Raw genomic sequence first — 20,332 nt, 5'->3', positions numbered from 1 at the left:
GGATGTGGGTCCTGAGATGGGCAAATATCACCTGTGCCAACAACAAAATTGAGATCATAATTGGGCCACTGAACATGAGACTAGGCTGATGGATAATAAAGAAGGCTAATGGAGAATGAGGGGATTTTGATTCATCCTGTCATACAATAATCATCATTTCCAATTTTGTCTTTTTTCAAAGCATTTCAAAAATCTCAAGGTTTTGGTAAAGTGCTTAGCACAGTGCCTGCACACAGTAGGTCCTCTATAAATGCTTATTCTCTCCTTTTCTCCCAAAATCTGAGTTGTTGCCTTTCCTTGAAGTCCTAGGATCAGATTGAGCTAGAAGGTGATTCAGAGGTCCTCAAGGCTGGAGGTGTCAAACTCTCCCAAAGTACTTCACAAACCAGGTTAAGAAGGCATTGGAAAATAGCAGAACAAATAAAAATATAATAAAACATGAATAATGTTAATATGTAGTTTTCTAAGTCAATATGTAGCTGAAAGGGATGCTGTTTCTATTTCAGTTTGACACAACTGCTCTGGTCAAAATGATCTATTTTTATGGGCAAAGATAGTGAAACCTTTTTGTTGTTCAGTCATGTCTGACTCTCTGTGACCCCACTTGGGGTTTTCTTGGCAAAGATACTGGAGTGATTTGCCATTTCCTTCTCCAACTCATTTTATAGATGGGAAACCAAGGCAAACAGAATAAAATGACTTGCTCCGGGGTCACACAGCTAGGAAGTCTCTGAGACCTGATTTGAACTTAGGAAGATGAGTCTTCCTGACTGTAGGCACAGCATTCCATCCACGGTGCCACTGAACTGCCCCCTTCTTGAACCCTGAGATAGGTTATATGTCCATCCAGGAAGTGGCAGTTCCGGAATCTCTGAGTACAAATTTTTCCTTCCTTCAAGAGATCTGGATCTCTAAATCCCTGAACAAAATCAAGTTACTTGGAGCTCCCCACAACATGAGGACAAGCCTCTCTATTCATTACAGATCTGAGTGGGATGGTTTGACAGTCTAGGAAAACTGGTTTTCTGCTGTCTAAACGGCAAACTATACAATAATTCAGTTTGTTCGTTTTAAAGGTCATCTGCCAGCCCACAACAGAGCTATTTCTTTTCCTTCCTAACTTACTTTATGCACTATCTTTCACATTTTTAACCTAAAAAATGCAGAAAGTTTGCATGTCAGAAGGCTATTAATGCAAAAATCTGTGTTCTTGGGTTGAAAAACGAGTCAACCTTACAAAAAGACATGAACATAGCATCTCTTATGTTCCCAGAACCTTATATAAGAATGACTGGAGGGACAGGGACAGGACCTGTGATTTCAAGGATATAGGGAACTCCTCCTATATAATGAAACTCTACTGAATCAGGTCTGAATTTTTCTGTACCTTAGTCTTAGACAGCTGCCCAGAACACACTGATGTAAAATGAGGGTTTTGACTAATCCATCAATCTCCTGTGTTGGATCTTCCTCCAGGTTACAGCCATTAACTGAAGGTGTCCCTTAGTGCTCTGCCCTGGACCATCCTTCTTCTCCCTCAGTACATTCTCATTCACTTTTATGATTCACATGGATTTAATGATGATGAGTTCCAGATCTACTTATGCAGCCCTAACCTCTCTGCTAACCTCCAGGGTGACATCTCCACTTGCTTTTTGGACATCTGGACATATTAAACTCATTATGTTTAAAAACAGAACTCATTAGTTTCTCCCCCTTAAAGTTCTCTCACCTCCCCCCACCTTGCAAACTTCCCCATTATTGTATATGAAACATTCTATTTCACTTTAGTGATCCAAAGGGTATATATTTAATTTCATTATCTCTTCCTGGGATCCTAATCTACTTAAGTTTGAGTAATAGAAATGTAAGCTCTTTGAGGGCAAGGATTATTTCATTTTTGCCTTAACTGGTTTCTGTTTAGATTTTCATCCTAAATCTGTCTTTTGAATCAATGTTCCACAAAGATGAAACTTTCTCATCTTTCTAATCAACACAGACTTAATCTCTTCTGAAATGTCATGGAAAAGACCATGAGATTCATCTGTAAAATGGAGATAAGAAGCAGCACCTACCTCACAGGGTAGTAGCAAGGATCAAATGAAATAATATTTAAAGTGTCTTGCAAACCATAAAGCATGATGTAAATGCTAAGTAGTACTACCTCTGTGACCACCACCACCACTATTGTTGCTGCTACTGCTACCACCACTTCTACCATCACCTATCATCACCACCATCATTGCTACTACTAATACCACCACTGCTACTATTGCCACTATTACCACCACTATTGCTACTGCCACTATCATTACTGCTGCTGCTGCTGCTACTACTACTACTGCTACTACTACTACCACCACCACCACAACTTCTCTTCTTCCTCCTCAGAGTCAAGTCAACAAGCATTTATATGTGTTACCTCATTTGATTCTCACAACCACCCAGTGAGGTAACTAAGAAGCCTGAGAGAGGTTAATCGGACCTTAAGTCTTTAAAAGCAGAATTTGAACTCTAATCTCCAACTTCCAATAATAAGGCTCTATCCACTGTACCACCTAGATAGGTAGATAAGCAGAGTACTTAATAAACTCTTATTACATGCCAGGGACTGTGTTAAGCGGAGGAAGGAGACCCAGGGAGCCACACCAATGTGAGTGATTCGGACAAGTGACTTGCTCAGGTTTACAGTGGCAGGCAAGTTTAGAGGTGGACCCGGAAGCTGATTTCTCTGCATCCAGGGCCCATAAGGGCTGGCAAGCCAAACGGAAATGTCTGACTCCCACCAACACCCAGGAAATTAATTTACCCTCAAACAGAACATTCCTGAGCTCTGATGGAAACATCAAAGTTATTTTAAGTGTGCATTTGAATAGTGAGAGCATGAGCCCTTGGTTTATCTATGTCCAGCCTGAAAATTGTTCCTCTAAATCTAGGCAGATCACTTGTTCCAAATGATGACAAAAGAATCATTCCCACATCATAACAAGGATGCGCAATTGAGAAAAAACCTGACTCTGGGGCATTTTATCTGATCTTCTCCCCAAATCCCTTTTAGATCCAGGACACGAAGCTGTCTAGAATCAAATAGTCTGGAACATGGAACAACTAGGTATTTATACATCAATGGCATTTATATAATGTTCTAAGATGTGTAAAGTATCTCAAGTACATTGTCTCATTTGAATAAGTTAGTAACCCTTGGGTGGGGGGGGGAGGGAACTAGTACAGGGAAAAGAATATTATACTTGAAGTAAGACAGGCTGGGTTCAAATGCAAGCTTTGAGACTTAATGTATCTATGATCTCAGGCTAATCACTTAACCTCTTCGGTACCCTTCTTCACCATCTGAAAATGGGGAGGGGGGTGGACTAGTTTAGATGCTTTCTGAAGTCTCTTCTTGTTCTAAATCTATGCTATCGTTCCCATTTTACAGATGAGGAAACTGAGTCTCCTAGAAATTAAGTGATTGGCCTCAGGTCACAAGGCTGATAAAAAAAAAATCTGAGTAGGAATTTGAATCCAGGGCTATCCCTACCCACCAACATCAGAATTCCTTCCATTGTTGTGGTAGTGGTTATACTATTCAGGTAATAAGGGAAAATGGTTCTCTTTAACCATTTGATTCCTTTTCTGTTTCTTCCTCTCATAAAAAATGAAGTCTCTATGCCACTGACTATGGAGGCCTGGGTGGGAGTCACATCTGTTAATACCAGTTTTAAAAGATGCGTGGAAAAAAAAAAAGATGCGTGGAAAAAAGATGCCAGGACTGAGGAAAACAGCCTTCTCCTTCAGTGTGCAAAATTTGGGGCCCACAAACACTTGTGAGCAAACAGCCACCCCAGCAAATATGTGCACCTGCTCCAGCCTAATTGCAGGCTCCCTTATTCACTCCCAGGCACAATTAGCCACCTGCCATGCTAGGGGGAACACTCTAGTGGATGATGGCGGTGCATGCAATTAGCAAATTGTGGGCCTTAACGTTTCCTATATAGAATGCAATTGAAATAGAGCTCTTTCGCTTTTTGCCTATATGCCTCCTACAATTCTGTCCCGAGTGGAGACTAAACAGGAGAGTTAAAAAACAAATGCTCTCTTAAAGCAAAAGCTTCATTACTGTGGGGATCTCAAAGCCCAACTTCTAGGTGCCTACAAAGGGACATCTGCACCTTCTGGGTAACGTGTACCTTCACAAGTACAAAGATTTGAAATAACAAGCAACGTATCACCAGCCTAGTTAAAAAGTATCTCAGGATTAACCCTGATTGTTTCACAACCTGTTATAATTCCTATGCCATCAATAGGAATTGACACCACTATACAGATGCAACCAATGGGCCTCAAAGTATAAGTCTAAAACCAACTAATTTGTTGAGTGGCCCTGGGCAAATCTATTTCTTTCTCCAAGCCTCAGTTTGCTCAACTGCCAAAATGAGGTAGATGAACTGATCCTCTTTCATCTGCAACATTTGTACAATTCCATTAACAGGCAGGCAAGCAACAAACACGGATCAAATAGTCAAGAGGACATTTATGTTGTGAAAAGGATCGACAGTGGCCTTCTACCCATGCAATGTGCTCCCCATCTCGGTCCCCAGGTATCTTTACCTTCCACAAAGGGTTCTGCCCCCCCTTTTTTTGTCATGGCCCCCCTTTGGCTTCTCAGAATGTATTTAAATGCACAAAGTAAAATACATAGGATCACAAAGGAAACCAATTCTATTGAAATACAATGAGCAAAATACCCAAGTCTCAGCACAGCTTTAATATTAAAAATAAACAAACCAAGTTCACAAGAGGCTGGATTAAGAACTCCTGATCTACATGACACCTTTCATGACCCTGCCCTACCTCATCTGCCAGCCTTACCCCCCTCCCCAAGTTACTTTGTCTTTGTTTCTGCTTTTCATGTAAGTATTGTCTTCCCTCATTAGAATATAAGCTTTCCAAAGGAAGGGGTTTTTGGCTTTGGGTTCATACATCATAGAACAAAGGCTGGTACGTAAATATCATTTTTTAAAATGCTTGTTGGCTGACTGACTGATGGCTGGCCAAAGATTCCCTGCCCCCTACAGCTCTGCCAATGAGAAAAAGTTGTCAAGTCAATGGTTTTAGCCATGTTTGTCCTCTCCCACTCCGCTAAGCTTCTTTTGCTGGGAGGCTTGTTAAAAAAATCTTTGAGGTCCCTATTATTAATGACCAGAAGAACCCAAAGGGAGCAATCAAAGTAACTAGACCATCAGGTGTAATATTAACCAATCCACTCACTCTGCACATATTAACACCTTCTGTTGGGCCTTGGGGACGGCAAAGATAAGACAACCCTGCCTTTGATGAATTGACATTCTCGTATAGAGGATATATGGCATTGTCTCATATAATAAGTACAAGATGGGTAGGTAGGTGATGGACAATCTTCTTTTAGGATATGCCATCCCAGTTGAGTCTGAAAGGAGGGTGGGGATCCAAAGAGGTGAAGAGGAAGCATCTGATCTATCATTAAGGATGACAGTCTGCTTATGCTATCTATAGGCACTAGGGAACCCAGGATGCATATTGCTTTCCCTGGATAACCTACTTAACAGAAAGTTATTGGTTGATTATTCCAGCAGGGATACTACAGAAGACAAGTTTCTCATAACCAGCAGCAGGATTAGTGCCTCTGTCTCTTTCAATTTGACAAAACAAAACAAAACAAAACAAAAAATCCCAAAGCTTCCCCCTCCCCATTTCCCAAAGTTTCCAGAAATGTTAAGTAGGCTCAGCCATACTCAACAGAGTGCCTGACCAAATGCAGAGATGGGCATCCAATCTAGTAGAGAGACTGCTAATGCAGGAATCAAGCAGGCAAACATTTTTTAAGCACTCCTAATGCTTAATACATTTGTTAAAATTCACAGAATTAAAACACAGCACTGTTATTCACCATGTCGATACAAGAACGAAAGTGACAGAATTCCTGTCCTCAAGGGAAAAAAAAAAGTGGTAAAAAAGTGAAACAAATCCTACCCTACCTCCCAATGGGGAGAAATACCAAACTCATCCAAATCAGATGCAAGATCATTTGATTAGGAGTACACTAACAGCCTTGGAGGGCTCAGCAGAAGGCAGTTAACACCTGAGAAGATCAGGACAGGTCTGCAGAAGGAAGTATGTTTTAGTGGAATCTAGATTCATTGTCAATATCTCATGTCATATCCTAGATTAATGTCTCATTGGGAGACAATACAGAAGTTGGGCTTTTCTCGTCTGTAAAAAGAGGTGTCTGGACTCAGTCACCTCTCTAAGGTACTTTCCAGGTGTAAATCTGTGACTACGAGTCAGACAGGTGGAAGAAGATAAAGGAAGCCAGTGTCATGCAAGCCAAGAGTATTAGGAAAAAGGGAGAGGGGGGTTTGATGGTGTTGATCAATGGCTGCAGAGTCAAGGAGGATGAGGGCAGAGAAGAGGCCTTTGCATTTGGTGATTGGGAAGTCACTCACTAGACAGTCTTTTCAATACTACTAGAAGGGGATGAAGGAGCCATGGCAAGGGATAGAAAGTGAGAATGGTAGCAATACCAGGAAGAAATTAAGCATTGCAGTGACCAGACTTGTACCCTTTCCTGCCCTTGGTGCCCCATTAATGGAGGACATTCTGCAGATCACAGGAAGACCAGGATGGGTTGGCAAACTTTTAATCTTGGGCTTTTACTTAGAGAACTAGAATTTAATATTAGAGCTACCACTTATTAGTGGTGTTAATTAATAGTATTTATTAGATCTTCTTTACTTTCTCGGCAGTGTTACTCTGTCCTTTCATAACTTTTTCTTATCAGAATTTTTTTTTAAGTAGTTATCTCCAGGGACCATAGAATGACAGATTTTGTGCTGGAAAAGGCCTTAAGCAAACATCTAATTCAGACCCCTTCATATTAGTAAGAAGCAATCAGGATGTGAACCCAGGGGATTAGAGTTCAGATCCCAGCTCTGCCACTGAATACTTGTGTACCCCTAGGCATATCACTTAACCTGGGGGGGGGGGCGGGAATCTCCTCATTTTCTTCATCTGCAAAATGAGGGAGGATGGGACTATATATAACAACAACAATAATAAGCATTTATATAGCATCTGCTATATGCCCAGCACTGTACTTTTTACAAGTATTTTCTCATCTGATTCTCACAACAACCTTGGGAAGTAGGTGCTATAATGATCCCCTTTTTATGTTAAAGAAACTAAGGCAAATGGGTTAAGCGACTTGTCCAGGAAAACATTTGTGTGTTTTGTTTTGTTTTTTAAAGTGATTTGCCCAGGGTCAGAAAGTGTCTGAGGCCAGATTTGAACTTCAGTCTTCCAGACTCTTCATCCAGTGCTCATCATGACACCTAGATGCCTAAATGGCCTTTAAAATCCCTTCCTACTGAAATTTGAAGATCTACAATTCTCTTTCCCTCACCAAAAATAAATAAAGGTGCTATCATAAAGGGGAAAACCCCAAACAGCTCCCCCTCCACTTCACCCCCCCCCAACACACTGAAAACCCTTCACTGCAACAGTTAGATTCCCAACTGACACCCTCAACAGAAATGAGAAGTTAGAACTCTCTCAACAGAAATCAAGAAGGTCCGGCCTAAGATGGCTGCTGAAGTGTTCTTTTTGCTCAGTTTCTAGTAATATAATAAGATGCTTATGACTCTCATTGAGTATTCCTTACACCTTCCTAATAAAGCAATGAGGTCTCCAAAATCAATTCACATTCTCCACCCCTGGAGATGTGACTGGCAGTGAAGACCCACTTCTACTCTCTCTCCATCTAATGTCTTCCACATGCCAAGATAAAGCTATGCTTGAAGTTCATTATAAACGCCATCATTCTTGGCTGCTGATGTCAGCCAACAGCAGCTTAAATTTCCTCTTTTTTAAAAAAGTGTGCTCTCCCTCCCTCTCCTTCTCTCTCACCCCCATCCCCATTTCACTGGTATAAAGAAGTTCCCAGTGTTTAACATCTTTCTGTACTTTTCATAGATGTCAATCAGGAACAGATCACCCATAAGCTACAGTCTTAGGGAGGTGCTTAGGGTACCCAAAGTGACTGGTCTAGGGTCATAGTTAGGATCTGTCAAAAGCAGGACTTGAACCTGGCTTTTGCTGACTATAAGGCTGGCCCTCTATTGGTCACACCATTAAGGAAGAAAGGAAGGAAGGAAGGAAGGAAGGAAGGAAGGAAGGAAGGAAGGAAGGAAGGAAGGAAAGAAAGGAGGTAAAGAAAGACAGACAGAAAGGATAAAGAAAAGGAAGGAAGGAAGGAAGGAAGGAAGGAAGGAAGGAAGGAAGGAAGGAAGGAAGGAAGGAAGAAAGAAAGAAAGAAAGAAAGAAAGAAAGAAAGAAAGAAAGAAAGAAAGAAAGAAAGAAAGAAAGAAAGAAAGAAAGAAAGAAAGAAAGAAAGAAAGAAAGAAAAAAGGAAGGAAGGCATTTGTAGCAGGTTAGATGGTGATAAACTGATCTAGTTATTAGTCACAGTCATATTTCAGAAACTGAAAGACTGATAAACTTTTTTGCTGATTGTCTCAACTATTAGAGCCCCCTTCTCCCCAAAACAACCTGTATCCATTTTGTATATATTCTGTATATAATTACAGTATGTTTGGAATATAAATTCCTTGAGGAATGGGATGGTCTGTTTCACTTTTGTCTTTGCATCCTCAGTGCTTAGCTTAGTGCCTTGCTTACTGTTGATGCTTAATACACGTTGCTTGATTGATTTCCTTAGTATTTTCTCTTCACGCCCCCCCTCATTCTTCCCCCTCCCCCAAGAAAACCTAGGTCACAGCTCTTCTATGGTTGGAATTGCTGTTATTGGAAAATCCATTACTCTGTGGACAATCTAGGAAAGATCCTCCTCTCTGCTTTTAGGCCAGACCTTGGACTACAGCCATACTGCCCATCCCTGGTTTCATATTCTATTCAAGCCTCTATCCAGCCTGGCAAGACCAGCTGAACTTTGGACACTGATGGCCTAACTTTGAAGAAACCAGAGTAAACTCCAGGCCACGGTCAGCCGTGAGAATAGGACTGAAGGGGTGTATGTTATGACTTCACTGTTAAGAGGTTTTTATAATCCATAAAACAATCCTGTATCTCCCACTCCCCATTTTAAGTTCCATAAGAGTCTTATAAACAAACTGAGACACAACAAAACTAAGTGACTTAGCCAAAACTCACACAAGTTCATAGAGGTAGGAAGTGACAGTATTTTATCTCTAGAACCCAGGATATTGTCTGGAATATAGAAGCTGCTTAATATTTATTGATTAACTGACTGGCTGAGGTAGGATCTGAACCCAGGCACTGACTCTAATTCTAGTTTTTCCCATGATGAACATTTCCAGTTTTTTTTTTTTAAACAATAATGTTTCTAGATTATTTAGCATCTTAATAGACTTCCCAAGCCTTATTATTTTGACTTTTTTCAGATGACATTATTATTGGCAAATTGTTTTTTTAATACCTAAAACCCAATGAAAGAACATTAGTCCCCTGGTTAGAGAAAGGATTTAAATCAGTCACAGTACTGGAAAAAAAATGTGAAGGCCTCCTTCTAAGGTCTAAGGCTCAAATATGAACTAGATTGGTTCTAAAGGGTTCAAGGAAAACAGTAGTGGTTCTATTTTGAATTTGAAGAATTATTACTAGTCTTCAACTTGTCCTTAAGTTTTGTTGGTGCCTTTTGTTTCTTAAACCAGCGTTTTCACATAAACTATCCCTTTCCACCACGCTCAAGTAAACACAATGAGGCTCTATGTATCCTCTCCTTGTAACAAAGAATGGCTAGCCAATAGGTACTTTGTTAACTTTGCCTGACAGTATAATGTAACAGTCTGCACCCATAGTCCTCCACTCCTCTAAAGAAAGGTGAGAGAGGTAAATTTCTTCACCTCTTCTATGGACTCCAATTAGTCATCACACTCATGTAGTTTTCTTTTAGTGTTTCTGTCATTTATGTTATTGGGGGCATTGTATATATTATTTTTCTTTTTCTGCCTATAACATTTTCAGACCTTCCTATGCTTTCTTCCTGAACTTCCAATGTAATTTTTTTGTCTATAGCTTATTTTCATGCCCAACCTACATCTGTGGACCTCTGCTATTTTTTTTAATGTTGTTTCTTATAGGAACTCTAAATGGAGAGGACAAAATGGAAGCTCCTAGCCAAAAACAGCAGCCTCCATTTGATTCTCTTGGCTCCTCCAAAGATTCCTCTAACAGGCATTTGTGTCCAAACAGGAATGTCCAATTTATCTGCCATATTAATTTATTTCTCACTTCTATTCTTCATCTACCTCAAAGCAAGGAGTGCTAAGCAAGAAAATGGTCCATCTGGCTTGCAATAGTTGTCCTGTCCACATCACGACTTGCCCCATCGTGATTTTGATATATCAAGTGTTGGCATAAGAAATTAAATGGGAATTTGGGGGGAGTTTATGTGGAAGCTGTAGACAACATGCAAGTGCCAACAGATGACACAGAAAAAGTTTATAAACTCAGACATGCATAAAATATATGCATAGCATTGTATAATATCAACATATTTTATCTTTTAATACCATAAATATACACAACTTTTTTTCTGTTATGAAGGGAGGGCCAAAAACTTTTACGCAGATTTTCTAGATCACGGCTTCTTAAACTTTTTCCACCCACAACCCTTTTTCGCCTGAGAAATTTTTATGCAAACACAGGTATATAGGAATATAAAATAGTATACATAACCTTTTACTGTTGCCAAACTTTTTACAACCCTCCACATTCAGTTATTTGGGGTCATGACCCACAGTTTAAGAAGCTTTGTTCTAGATTGAGGGGGCTCCCTGTGGCTAACCCCTGTGATGTAATTAGGGATGACTGCATTGTGTTGGAAAGAAAGGGAAAACTGAAGAAAGGATGACAATTGACATTAATAGGGCACTTTAAGGTTTGCTGATGTTATATCATGTAGGCTTCTCAAGAAAAGGATATCATGAGCCCCACATTACAGGAGAAACAAAGGCTAAGCACCAGTCCTGGGTTCAGGAGGACCTGAGTTCAAATCTGGCCTCAGACACTTACTAGCTGTGTGACCCTGGGCAAGTCACTTAATCCTCCCTCATTGCCCTGCAAAAAAATCAAACAAGTAACAAAAACAAAACAAGTAAATACTTGTTGATTAATTGGTAGCTCCAAGTCCATATGTAACCACTCTGCCTCAAATGCATTCCCTCACAGGAAAAATTTAAGGGTCCAGCAATCTTGACCAGAGAGATGAGATAAGGCAAACACTTGACTTTTCTTTAGGTGTAGGGGAGGGAATTGGAAATGGGGCAACATGGACTATGGGTGAAGAATGTTGCATACCCTATCATACCCTATCACTGATTGGTTGACTTTTGTTTTAGATTTGTTGTTGTTACATACAAAGGCTCACCAAAAACAAACAAAAACAAACAAACAAAATGGGACAGCTTGGTGGCACAGTGGATAAAGCACTGGCCCTGGATTCAGGAGGACCTGAGTTCAAATTTGACTTCAGACACTTGACACCTACTAGCTGTGTGACCCTGGGCAAGTCACTTAACTGTCACTGCCCTGCAAAAAGAAACAAAAAACAAAAACAAGCAAAGGCTCACATGTAGGTAGGTGTAGTGAGTGTGTGTGTGTGTGTGTGTGTGTGTGTATATTAAATGACTGATGTAAAAAACAAAAAAGAATCAAAATTTTCATTCTATAAATTCAAAGGGCACATGTCACCCCAAAATGAGATCTCCTTCTAGCAAAGATATATGAGTTTACATGGGCTTTTTGGATTCACACAAAAACTGGATTAGTTTTGTTATTCTTGGTTCTTTTGTCTTCCTGAATATAAAGAACAAAATGGAAAGCATATCAGTTCTGTGGTTTCCTTGAACTAGAAACACATACCATACACAAGTAGTGTAGAAAATAATCAATATTATAGACATAGATGTCATATTTATGGTATTGTAGATATGATGATAACATTTCTTAGGTTTTCTTTAGGCTTATTTGGCATCACTTCAGGGGTAGCTAGGTGGTGCAATGGTATATAGAGGACTGGGCTTGGAATCAGGAAGACATCTTCCTGAGTTCAAATCCAGCCTCAGCCACTTAATAGCTGTGTGACCCTGGGCAAGTCACTTAACCCTCATTGCCCCACCAAAAACAAACAAAAACAACAAGAGAAGATTAAACCTTAGGAATCTTTTTCAGGCAATGGTCTAGTCAAAGGGAGTTTAAGAGGGGAGGCGGGGCAGGAGTACAGATTTAGATGGGAAGATGTCATCTAGTCCAATTACTTTCTTTTTTTTTCTTTTTCTTTTTTTTTGTGAGGCAATGAGGGTTAAGTGACTTGCCCAGGGTCACATAGCTAGTAAGTGACAAGTGTCTGAGGCCGGATTTGAACTCAGATCCTCCTGAATCCAGGGCTGGTGCTTTATCCACTGTGCCACCTAGCTGACCCCTAATTACTTCCTTTACAGAAGTGACTTTGCTGATTATTTTTTTACTGATACTTTTAAAAGATCATACTCATTTTCAAATCTCTCCCTTCCCTCTTATCCTACCTGGAGAAGCATCTCTTGTAACAAATTTTTAAAGAGAAAAAATTTCAGCAAAATCAACACATCAGTCAAATCCCCTACCAAAGTCTAAAACTCGGATCCTATGGCCAACAAAAGGATTTTTTAAAATGAAGTTAGAATTGGTTCTCCCTGCTTTTGTAGAGAGAAATATGTAAAGCCTTTATAAAGGTTTATAGAATAGGGGTGTTATTCTCACTGCCTTAGAGTCTACAGGATTTGAGTCCAACCTTCTCATTTAAAAGAAGACAAAAATTGAGGCCCATAGAAGTAAAATGAATTTGTCCATGGTCACCAAGCACTTAAGTTGCCCAGGTAGATTTGTGTTCCTCTAGATTCCAGAATCAGTGCTCTTGTATATGAGGCCAGTACTTGCATATCACTTTAAGGCTTATAAATGTGCTTTACAAATATTATCTCATTTGATTCTCACAACAACCCTGGGAGGTAGATCTTAATATTATTATCTCCATTTTACAGATGAGAAACTGAGGCAGACAGAACTTCACTGCTTCTTTACAGGGCACCTTTTCATTCTCCATCTGCATTGGAAATGTAGCATTCAAAATGATGGATCTTTAGTTTAAGAATAAACTACAGTGGGGCAGCTAGGTGGTGCAGTGGATAGAGTACTGCCCCTGGAGTCAGGAGGACCTGAGTTCAAATCCGGCCTCAGACACTTAACACTTACTAGCTGTGTGACCCTGGGCAAGTCACTTAACCCCAATTGCCTCACTAAAAAAAAAGAAAAAAAAAAGAAAAAAAGAAGAAGAAACTACAATCAAATATAGTTTTCAAAACCCTTAGTTTAGAAATAAATGAATCAGGTAATAATTGTACAAATTGTTTGAGAAAGGGTTTTGTACAAGTTTTTTTGAGAAAGATTTTTAATTTGCTCAGATGAGACAATATATACAAGCACTTTAAGCTGCAGAATCCATAGAATCAAACTCAGAGATGGAGGCCAGCTCATTTAATAGGTAATGAAACTCAGGTCCACTTAGCCTCCCCTTAGGGACTTATCCAAGGTCATGCATGTAGGATATGACCAGTAGGATTTTAATTCATGTCTTTTCTGCGACTCTAGTTAATTATTGGACCATTGCACCATATTTGATAAATACCAGTTTTTCCTTTAGTTAATGGATTAACAACACTTCATCATTTTCTTGTAGTTTTACTTTGACCAAAAACTACTTCTGAGAAGGAGGAACTCCCTTCCCCAATGGAAACTGCTCTTCTTTGGACTCTCTCTCTCTCTCTTTTTTTGGGTGAGGCAATTGGGGTTAAGAGATTTGCCAGGGTCACACAGCTAGTAAGTGTTAAGTGTCTGGGGCTGGATTTGAACTCAGGTCCTCCTGAATCTAGGGCTGGTGCTCTATCCACTGTGCCATAGATTAAGAGCTGAAAGGGTCCCAAGATACCATCTAGTCCAACTCCCTTACCATACCAATTTGTCCTGGGTCACAGAGCTGGTAAATGTAAATGTCAGAGGAAGGATTTGAACCTAGGGCTTCCTGACTCAGTCCAAGCAAAACCAATAATGAGAAAGGAGAGAAGAAAATCATCAGGTCATTTTCATGATAAAATACAGGGTCAGTTTTGGGGTGTGTCATTGACTTCCCTGACAGAAGGCAATCATATCAATATGCCAACACAGTACAGCAGGGATTTATGAATCCTCACTATTAAGCTAACCTTTTGGGGCACCATATGATTTTTGAAATAGCATTAGGGGCTTAAGGAAAGACTAATGTGATTATTTGAAGTGTGTTTTCAAACATGCCATATATTGATGGATTTCTACTGGATCAGAGATAGGATTGAAAACGATTCCCATTAAGTTTTAGCCTCCTCGTTCTTTTTGCCTGAGGCTACCAAGGAAAACAGATCCTGAAACAAAGAAATAGTGATCATTTTCAGTCCTTCCTCTCAGATTGTGATGGATGAAATTAGAGATTGAGATGCACCCCAATCACTAATTTTCCTGCTTTGAAATACAAACTCCTACTTTCTTCGTAAAGCTTTACTATTCCCATGGGAAATTCCCAGAGCCCAAGGAAAAAGCTATGAAAGTGGGAACTTCTGGGGGCCTCCCCAGCAATTTGAAGTTGGGTGTGAACTTCCTTGTATAGCCTTTCAAAAAGCTTCTGCCTACCTCCTTACAGGTAGAAAGGAAGGGGGAACCCCCCCCCCTAGAGTTAGGCAGTAAATTCTGTCTTTAAGGCTATATATTTTTTAGACTCTCCTTTTACTAACTCCTTTGTTAAGGGTTTGAAGATAAATCCTTGTCTCACAGATGTGTCAGCTTTCAGGAATTCCCTACATTTGTCTGTGTTATGTTACTCCCATTGGTCAGTAGTTATCTCTGAAGCTCCCTGGCTAACTTGGAAAGCCAAACTGTCAGTTGTTTAATAGAAAATGGAAGTCCTTCCAGCAATTTAATTAACTTCTATCCAGTATTATTGGATTGCCAGGGTAGAAATGTTAACTGTTGGAGAAATGGGCTCTCAGACAGCCTAGCAGAGGAGTGGGATGAAGAGATCTTTTAGGTTCTTGATTTTATGTGAGTAACTTGTCAAAGGAGAGGTGGCCTGGGTCAGCCGGGCAATCACAAAACCGGTTTAAGTGCTATCGCTGACAAGTTCTGGCTGAGTAACCCCTAGGCACATCACTTTAACCTTCTCAGTGCTCCAGGCAACAAACTCTGGAAGACTAAAATTTCCAGAAAAGTAATTTATCTGCATTGGGGGAGGGAGTTGCTAAAAATCCCAGCAGGGAACATCAGTAACAACAACAGTAACAACAAAAACTCCAAACCTCAGTGCTAACAAGACAGAGATGACTCTCTGGGTAAAATGAGGAGACAGGACTACATGACCTCTGAAGTTACATCCTGACCTAAAATGCTGACAATTCTTCCCAAATAAAGATGGATCACTACCAGTGAAAATTGCAAAATGATCAAGATGTAGCCTTTACTCTGGTTCTTATCCTGGGGTCCTTGGATTCCATTTAAAAAATAGATTTTAATAAATGTATTTCACCATAATTGTTTTATTTTGGAATTCTGCATCTGACATATTGTATCCTGTAAAATATGTTTGATTTTATGCTTTTAAAAACATTTTTCTGAGAAGGGCAACATAGTTTTCATCAGTTTACCAGGAGGGCAGCAATGGGGATAAAAATTCCTGCTTTGCATTCTGTCTAGTCACACCATAATTATTTTTCAAGATCAACCTCAAATCCCACCCCCTCCATGAAACGTACCTAGCCACCCAGCATTACCCTCTTCCTGCCTATCCAAAAGACTTATTATCAATGTTTTGGAATTTAATAATGATCACACATAACATTGTCTTGAGGTGTCCTGCCACGTGTGTCTTGACATCTAACTAGCCTTGAATTCTTTAATTTCTCCTCCTTCCTTCCCTAGTCCTTAGAACTCTACAGGCATCTGGTGAAGGTTAATACACATTTGTTGAGTTGAAGATTCTTTTAGAAAAATCAGAAGTAGAAAGAATATAGTTATCCAGGGGCTAAAATGAACTAGGCAAACAATTCAAACAGTTTTAAATTACTGACTTTTTTATGGCCTTTATTCCCCTTCATCCAATAAAAGTACCCACAGATTTGCACAGGACCATGTAAATCTTTTCTCATGCTGAGGCATCAACCTTGAAGAACTAGAATTAGTTTTTTAAATACCCTTTTTAAAAAATGGAGACAGTCACAGTAATTGATCAAGGAAAGTTGTCACAAGGAAGCATTTACCACTGATTAAAGAGAAGAGCCAATAAGCGATTGGATGCAAGTAAGCCCTTCTCTAAGTACTGAGCTGCTCAGACACCAAGTCTCAGGGTACATATAGTACAGAGTCTCCCATACATTGATCACACTGATCACCTCTTAGCTTGGAAATCCCAAGTATGGGATGGGAGGAGGGCTGGGATGAAATGCTGTCCAGTAATTACAACATAGTAAAAAATACAAAACACTCACTTTCAAGGGGTCCATGAACTTAAAAAAAAAGATTAACTTTATTTCAATATAATTGTTTTCTTTTGGAATCCTAGGTACTTTATGCAGTTAAAAACATTATTGTCATAAAGACTTCAGATCTAGCCCAATCTCATCATTTTATAGATCACTCAATCGGTGGTGAACAAGAGAATGAAAGAAAAGCCCAAAGGGCAAGTGACCTGTACAAGGTCACACAACAAACAATTGGCAGTCAGGGTTTGAATTCAAGGTTTTCTGGCACTTATTCCTTCCCTTCCTCTCCCCCCCCCCTTTAAAAACACACCCCGGGGGGCAGCTAGCTGGTGCAGTGGATAAAGCACTGGCCCTGGATTCAGGAGGACCTGAATTCAAATCTAACCTCAGACATTTGACACTTGCTAGCTGTGTGACCCTGGGCAAGTCAACTCATTGCCCCACAAAACAAAACTAGCACTGAAGCTTCTTTCTTTTTTTTTTTTTTTTAGTGAGGCAATTGGGGTTAAGTGACTTGCCCAGGGTCACACAGCTAGTAAGTGTTAAGTGTCTGAGGCTGGATTTGAACTCAGGTCCTCCTGACTCCAGGGCCGGTGCTCTATCCACTGTGCCACCTAGCTGCCCCTGAAGCTTCTTAAATGAAATGTAGGTTCATAGATTTAGACCCGGATGGGACCTTGGAGGTTACCATCCATATTCTACACCCACCCTCCACTCATTTAACATGAGGGAACTCAAGTCCAGGAAGGTCAAGTGATTTCCATGCCACTAATAGTCTACTCAAGTGCTAATATATGCCCCAAACTGGAGGTACAAAGAACAAAATGAGATACATACCAAGTGGTAGATATGCATTAAGCTAGCTGTAACTAATAACAAAAATGTGTTTCTACCCCAACATTATAGTTTACAAAGCACTTTACATATGCTCTCTCATTTGAACCTCACAATTCTGAGATAGGTATGATTATATGCGCCATTTTACAGATGAGAAAACTGAGGCTGAGAGAGACTAAAAGTGATTTCTCCAGAGTTGTACCAGCTCCAAAGAAGATAAAGGCAGATTTTTAACTCTGCTAGCTGGTGAAGTAGAGAGGGCACTGAGCCTATAATCAGGAAAATTCATCTTTTTGAGTTAAAATATGGCCTCAGACACTAGCTGCATGACCCTAGACAAGTCACTCAACCCTCAGTCCACCCTCATCTGTAAAATGAGCTGGAAAAAAGAAATAGCAAACCACTCCACAATATCTTTGCTAAGGAGAGTCAGACAGGACTGAACGGACTCAACAACAATGATAAATCGCCTGGCTTAAGTCAGGAACTGGGCCATCTCGCCTATCTGCCTGTTACCTCCAAACCCAATTCTTTTCCACTGTCCCCAAGGACAGGGCTGACCTCTTGGAACTTGGAAACCATTAATTCTGTTATCAGTTACTTGAGTCATCTGTATTTCAAAGTACACTGTTGGGAGGCTGACAAAAATAGGCAGTGTATAAAGTCAGTGAATAGTAAAACATTAACGTGTCTCAGACAGTCTTCTGAAATTTGCCTTTGGTCAGTGAGAGCTGGCTCTAATTGAAGAGTTTTCCCTCCAGTCTCTCAACAGTTTTCCCCCTTTCAGTTACTGCTTTAGTGAAAAGCAGCTCTACAGGTAGAAAATAAATTCCCGGGCTAAACAGAGAGTGATTATGCAACCGCCGGCTGTGGAGAGCGGTCCCTCTCAGTCTCACACCAGGGAACAATACAACTGTCAGGTCAAGTGTATGAAGGGCGAGGCCCCCGACGGGCAGCTGCAAAAGAAAGCAGCAGACAGATCTACTCCCAAGCAGCTGAGGGAACTTTATGTTACAGTGCATACATTAAGACTTCTCAAAGGCAGGATTGTTAAGGGGTCGCCTTTTTTTTAAGCCACTGCTGTCCAAAGCCCTTAGATGACTGTCTTGTTTTAGGTCCCACCTAGAAGGGCCTTCTGATTGCAATGAACTGTCACCCAGGTTTCAAAAACAACAACAAAAGCTGCACAGCCTTCAAGGAAATGCCCACCTCAGTCACAGAAAGCCCAGATTTCTCTCTATTGGAATTCAGGAGATAATCCTCCCTTTTTTGATTTGGCCTTCTGATTGACTTTGCTGCCACTCCATTCCCTTTATTACCCACAAGAAGCTCTTCTGTCCAATCACTTAAAAAAAAATTTCACTGATATCTTTTGATCTTCCCCATCATTATTCCTGATTACAGCCAATTCATCCCCTACTCCTTCCCTCCCCCAAAGAACAAATGTAAAGGCGGGGGTTAAACAGTGCTGAACTACGTGCAAAGTTCCACAAGCATACCCTCTCACCTCAGTAAAGTGTGCCTTAGCATAAGAAAAGAGAGGCATTACCTGGTATAGTCTCCTTTGGCTTCCTGTGAGGGGGGGAGGGAAAGAAAACAAAATTAAAATGATTCCTTCTATTTCAAATGTTAAGGATAACATCAAATAGATCAGAAGAATTGTGCTGGTTATTTTCTGCCCTTTCTCCCCATCCCCCCACCACACCAGTACTACTTTCTATACCCCAACCGTACAGCCTCCAGTGCAGAGTTAGCAAAGGTTAGGACCTAGGGAAGCATGCATGCTTTCAAACAAGGGAGCGTCTTCCGGCTGTGCTTGGAGGGAGGAGAATCTGGCACAGACAGACAGCCAGGTTTTGTTATTGTTAAATGGAGAGACAAGAATTGGTGAAAAAGCACTAATAATTAAGTCTCATTTCTCAAAGTCCGGATGATTAAATGCATTTGTATGCAAGTGGTGGGAACAGGCATCACCAGCCCCTGGGATCCAAGCCTCAAACACATAGTACGTCTCTAATTCCTAATGCAGCATGAAAACAGACGGATTTTCTGATTCCTAGAATCTTCGAGGGTTAAAGGGTAATCGATCACTCTGACTCAAAAGAGAGGCGAAGGTGATTGTATTTCAATTAATTGTCAGCGTTGTACTTAGAAATTAACAACTGTGAAGACCAAGAGCCCCACAAAATTAATTTAGAAGTTCTTTTCCAAGAGTTTGCTCTTAGTTTTGTTTAACTCCCCCGGGAGATTAAATTTGTACGTTTACAATTCGATTAAACACACACACACACACACACACACACACACACACACGGCTCACACTACTACTCGGGCAATGTTCAGTGCTAAAACCAGGGACCCACATTTTTAATTTGGTAAACTGAACACTACTGGGATGTTTCATAAGATTCATCGCTGCAAGCAAAGGACTCAAAAATCCAACTATAAGGATAGGCTCGAGTTTCAGGTTGCAAGCGAAAGGCTAATATTCCATTAATTACTAGGACAAACACAAATTTTCGTTGCAGGAAGCAAGAAGAGTGGAGGGGGTAAGAGGGAGGAAGGGACAGGCTACAGATCATCAAGCAAGTGGAAAACTCTTACCTGCAAAATGAGCGCTGCTAACTTGAAGACTGTTTCGCTTTCTACCTCGATCTGCCCCTGTTTGCAAAGGAAAAAACACCACAGATCATCCCACCGACCTTTCTGGGCTGCAACTACTTAGCCGCACAGCCTGAGCCCCTGTCACTGTTCAGCGCCTCCCCTTTACAATCAGCCGTGGACTATACCATTGCGGTGGGCATGGGCGGGGGGAGTGGGAGAGGGGAGGAGAACAACAGAAAATAACCCAAGTAAAGCTTTATCACCCAGGCCAGGGATTT

The 20,332-nt window shown here is 40.6% G+C and overlaps 1 protein-coding gene across 2 annotated transcripts in view; it reads right to left on the bottom strand.

Moving 5' to 3' along the window:
- FRMD4B (FERM domain containing 4B) overlaps positions 1 to 20,332 on the bottom strand; it is a 367,590-nt gene that overhangs the window by 60,883 nt on the left and 286,375 nt on the right. For both annotated transcript variants that reach the window (XM_043977894.1, XM_043977893.1), the window contains 2 exons: positions 20,055 to 20,111; positions 19,000 to 19,022 (listed from right to left, as the gene is read on the bottom strand). In XM_043977894.1, coding sequence (XP_043833829.1) covers positions 19,000 to 19,022; positions 20,055 to 20,111 — 80 coding nt within the window. The remainder of the gene's footprint in view (positions 1 to 18,999; positions 19,023 to 20,054; positions 20,112 to 20,332) is intronic.

The sequence above is a fragment of the Dromiciops gliroides genome, chromosome 1 (assembly GCF_019393635.1).
Source record: "Dromiciops gliroides isolate mDroGli1 chromosome 1, mDroGli1.pri, whole genome shotgun sequence".
In the NCBI taxonomy this organism is placed as follows: Eukaryota; Metazoa; Chordata; class Mammalia; order Microbiotheria; family Microbiotheriidae; genus Dromiciops; species Dromiciops gliroides.
This window is presented reverse-complemented; position numbering and strand designations above follow the sequence as displayed.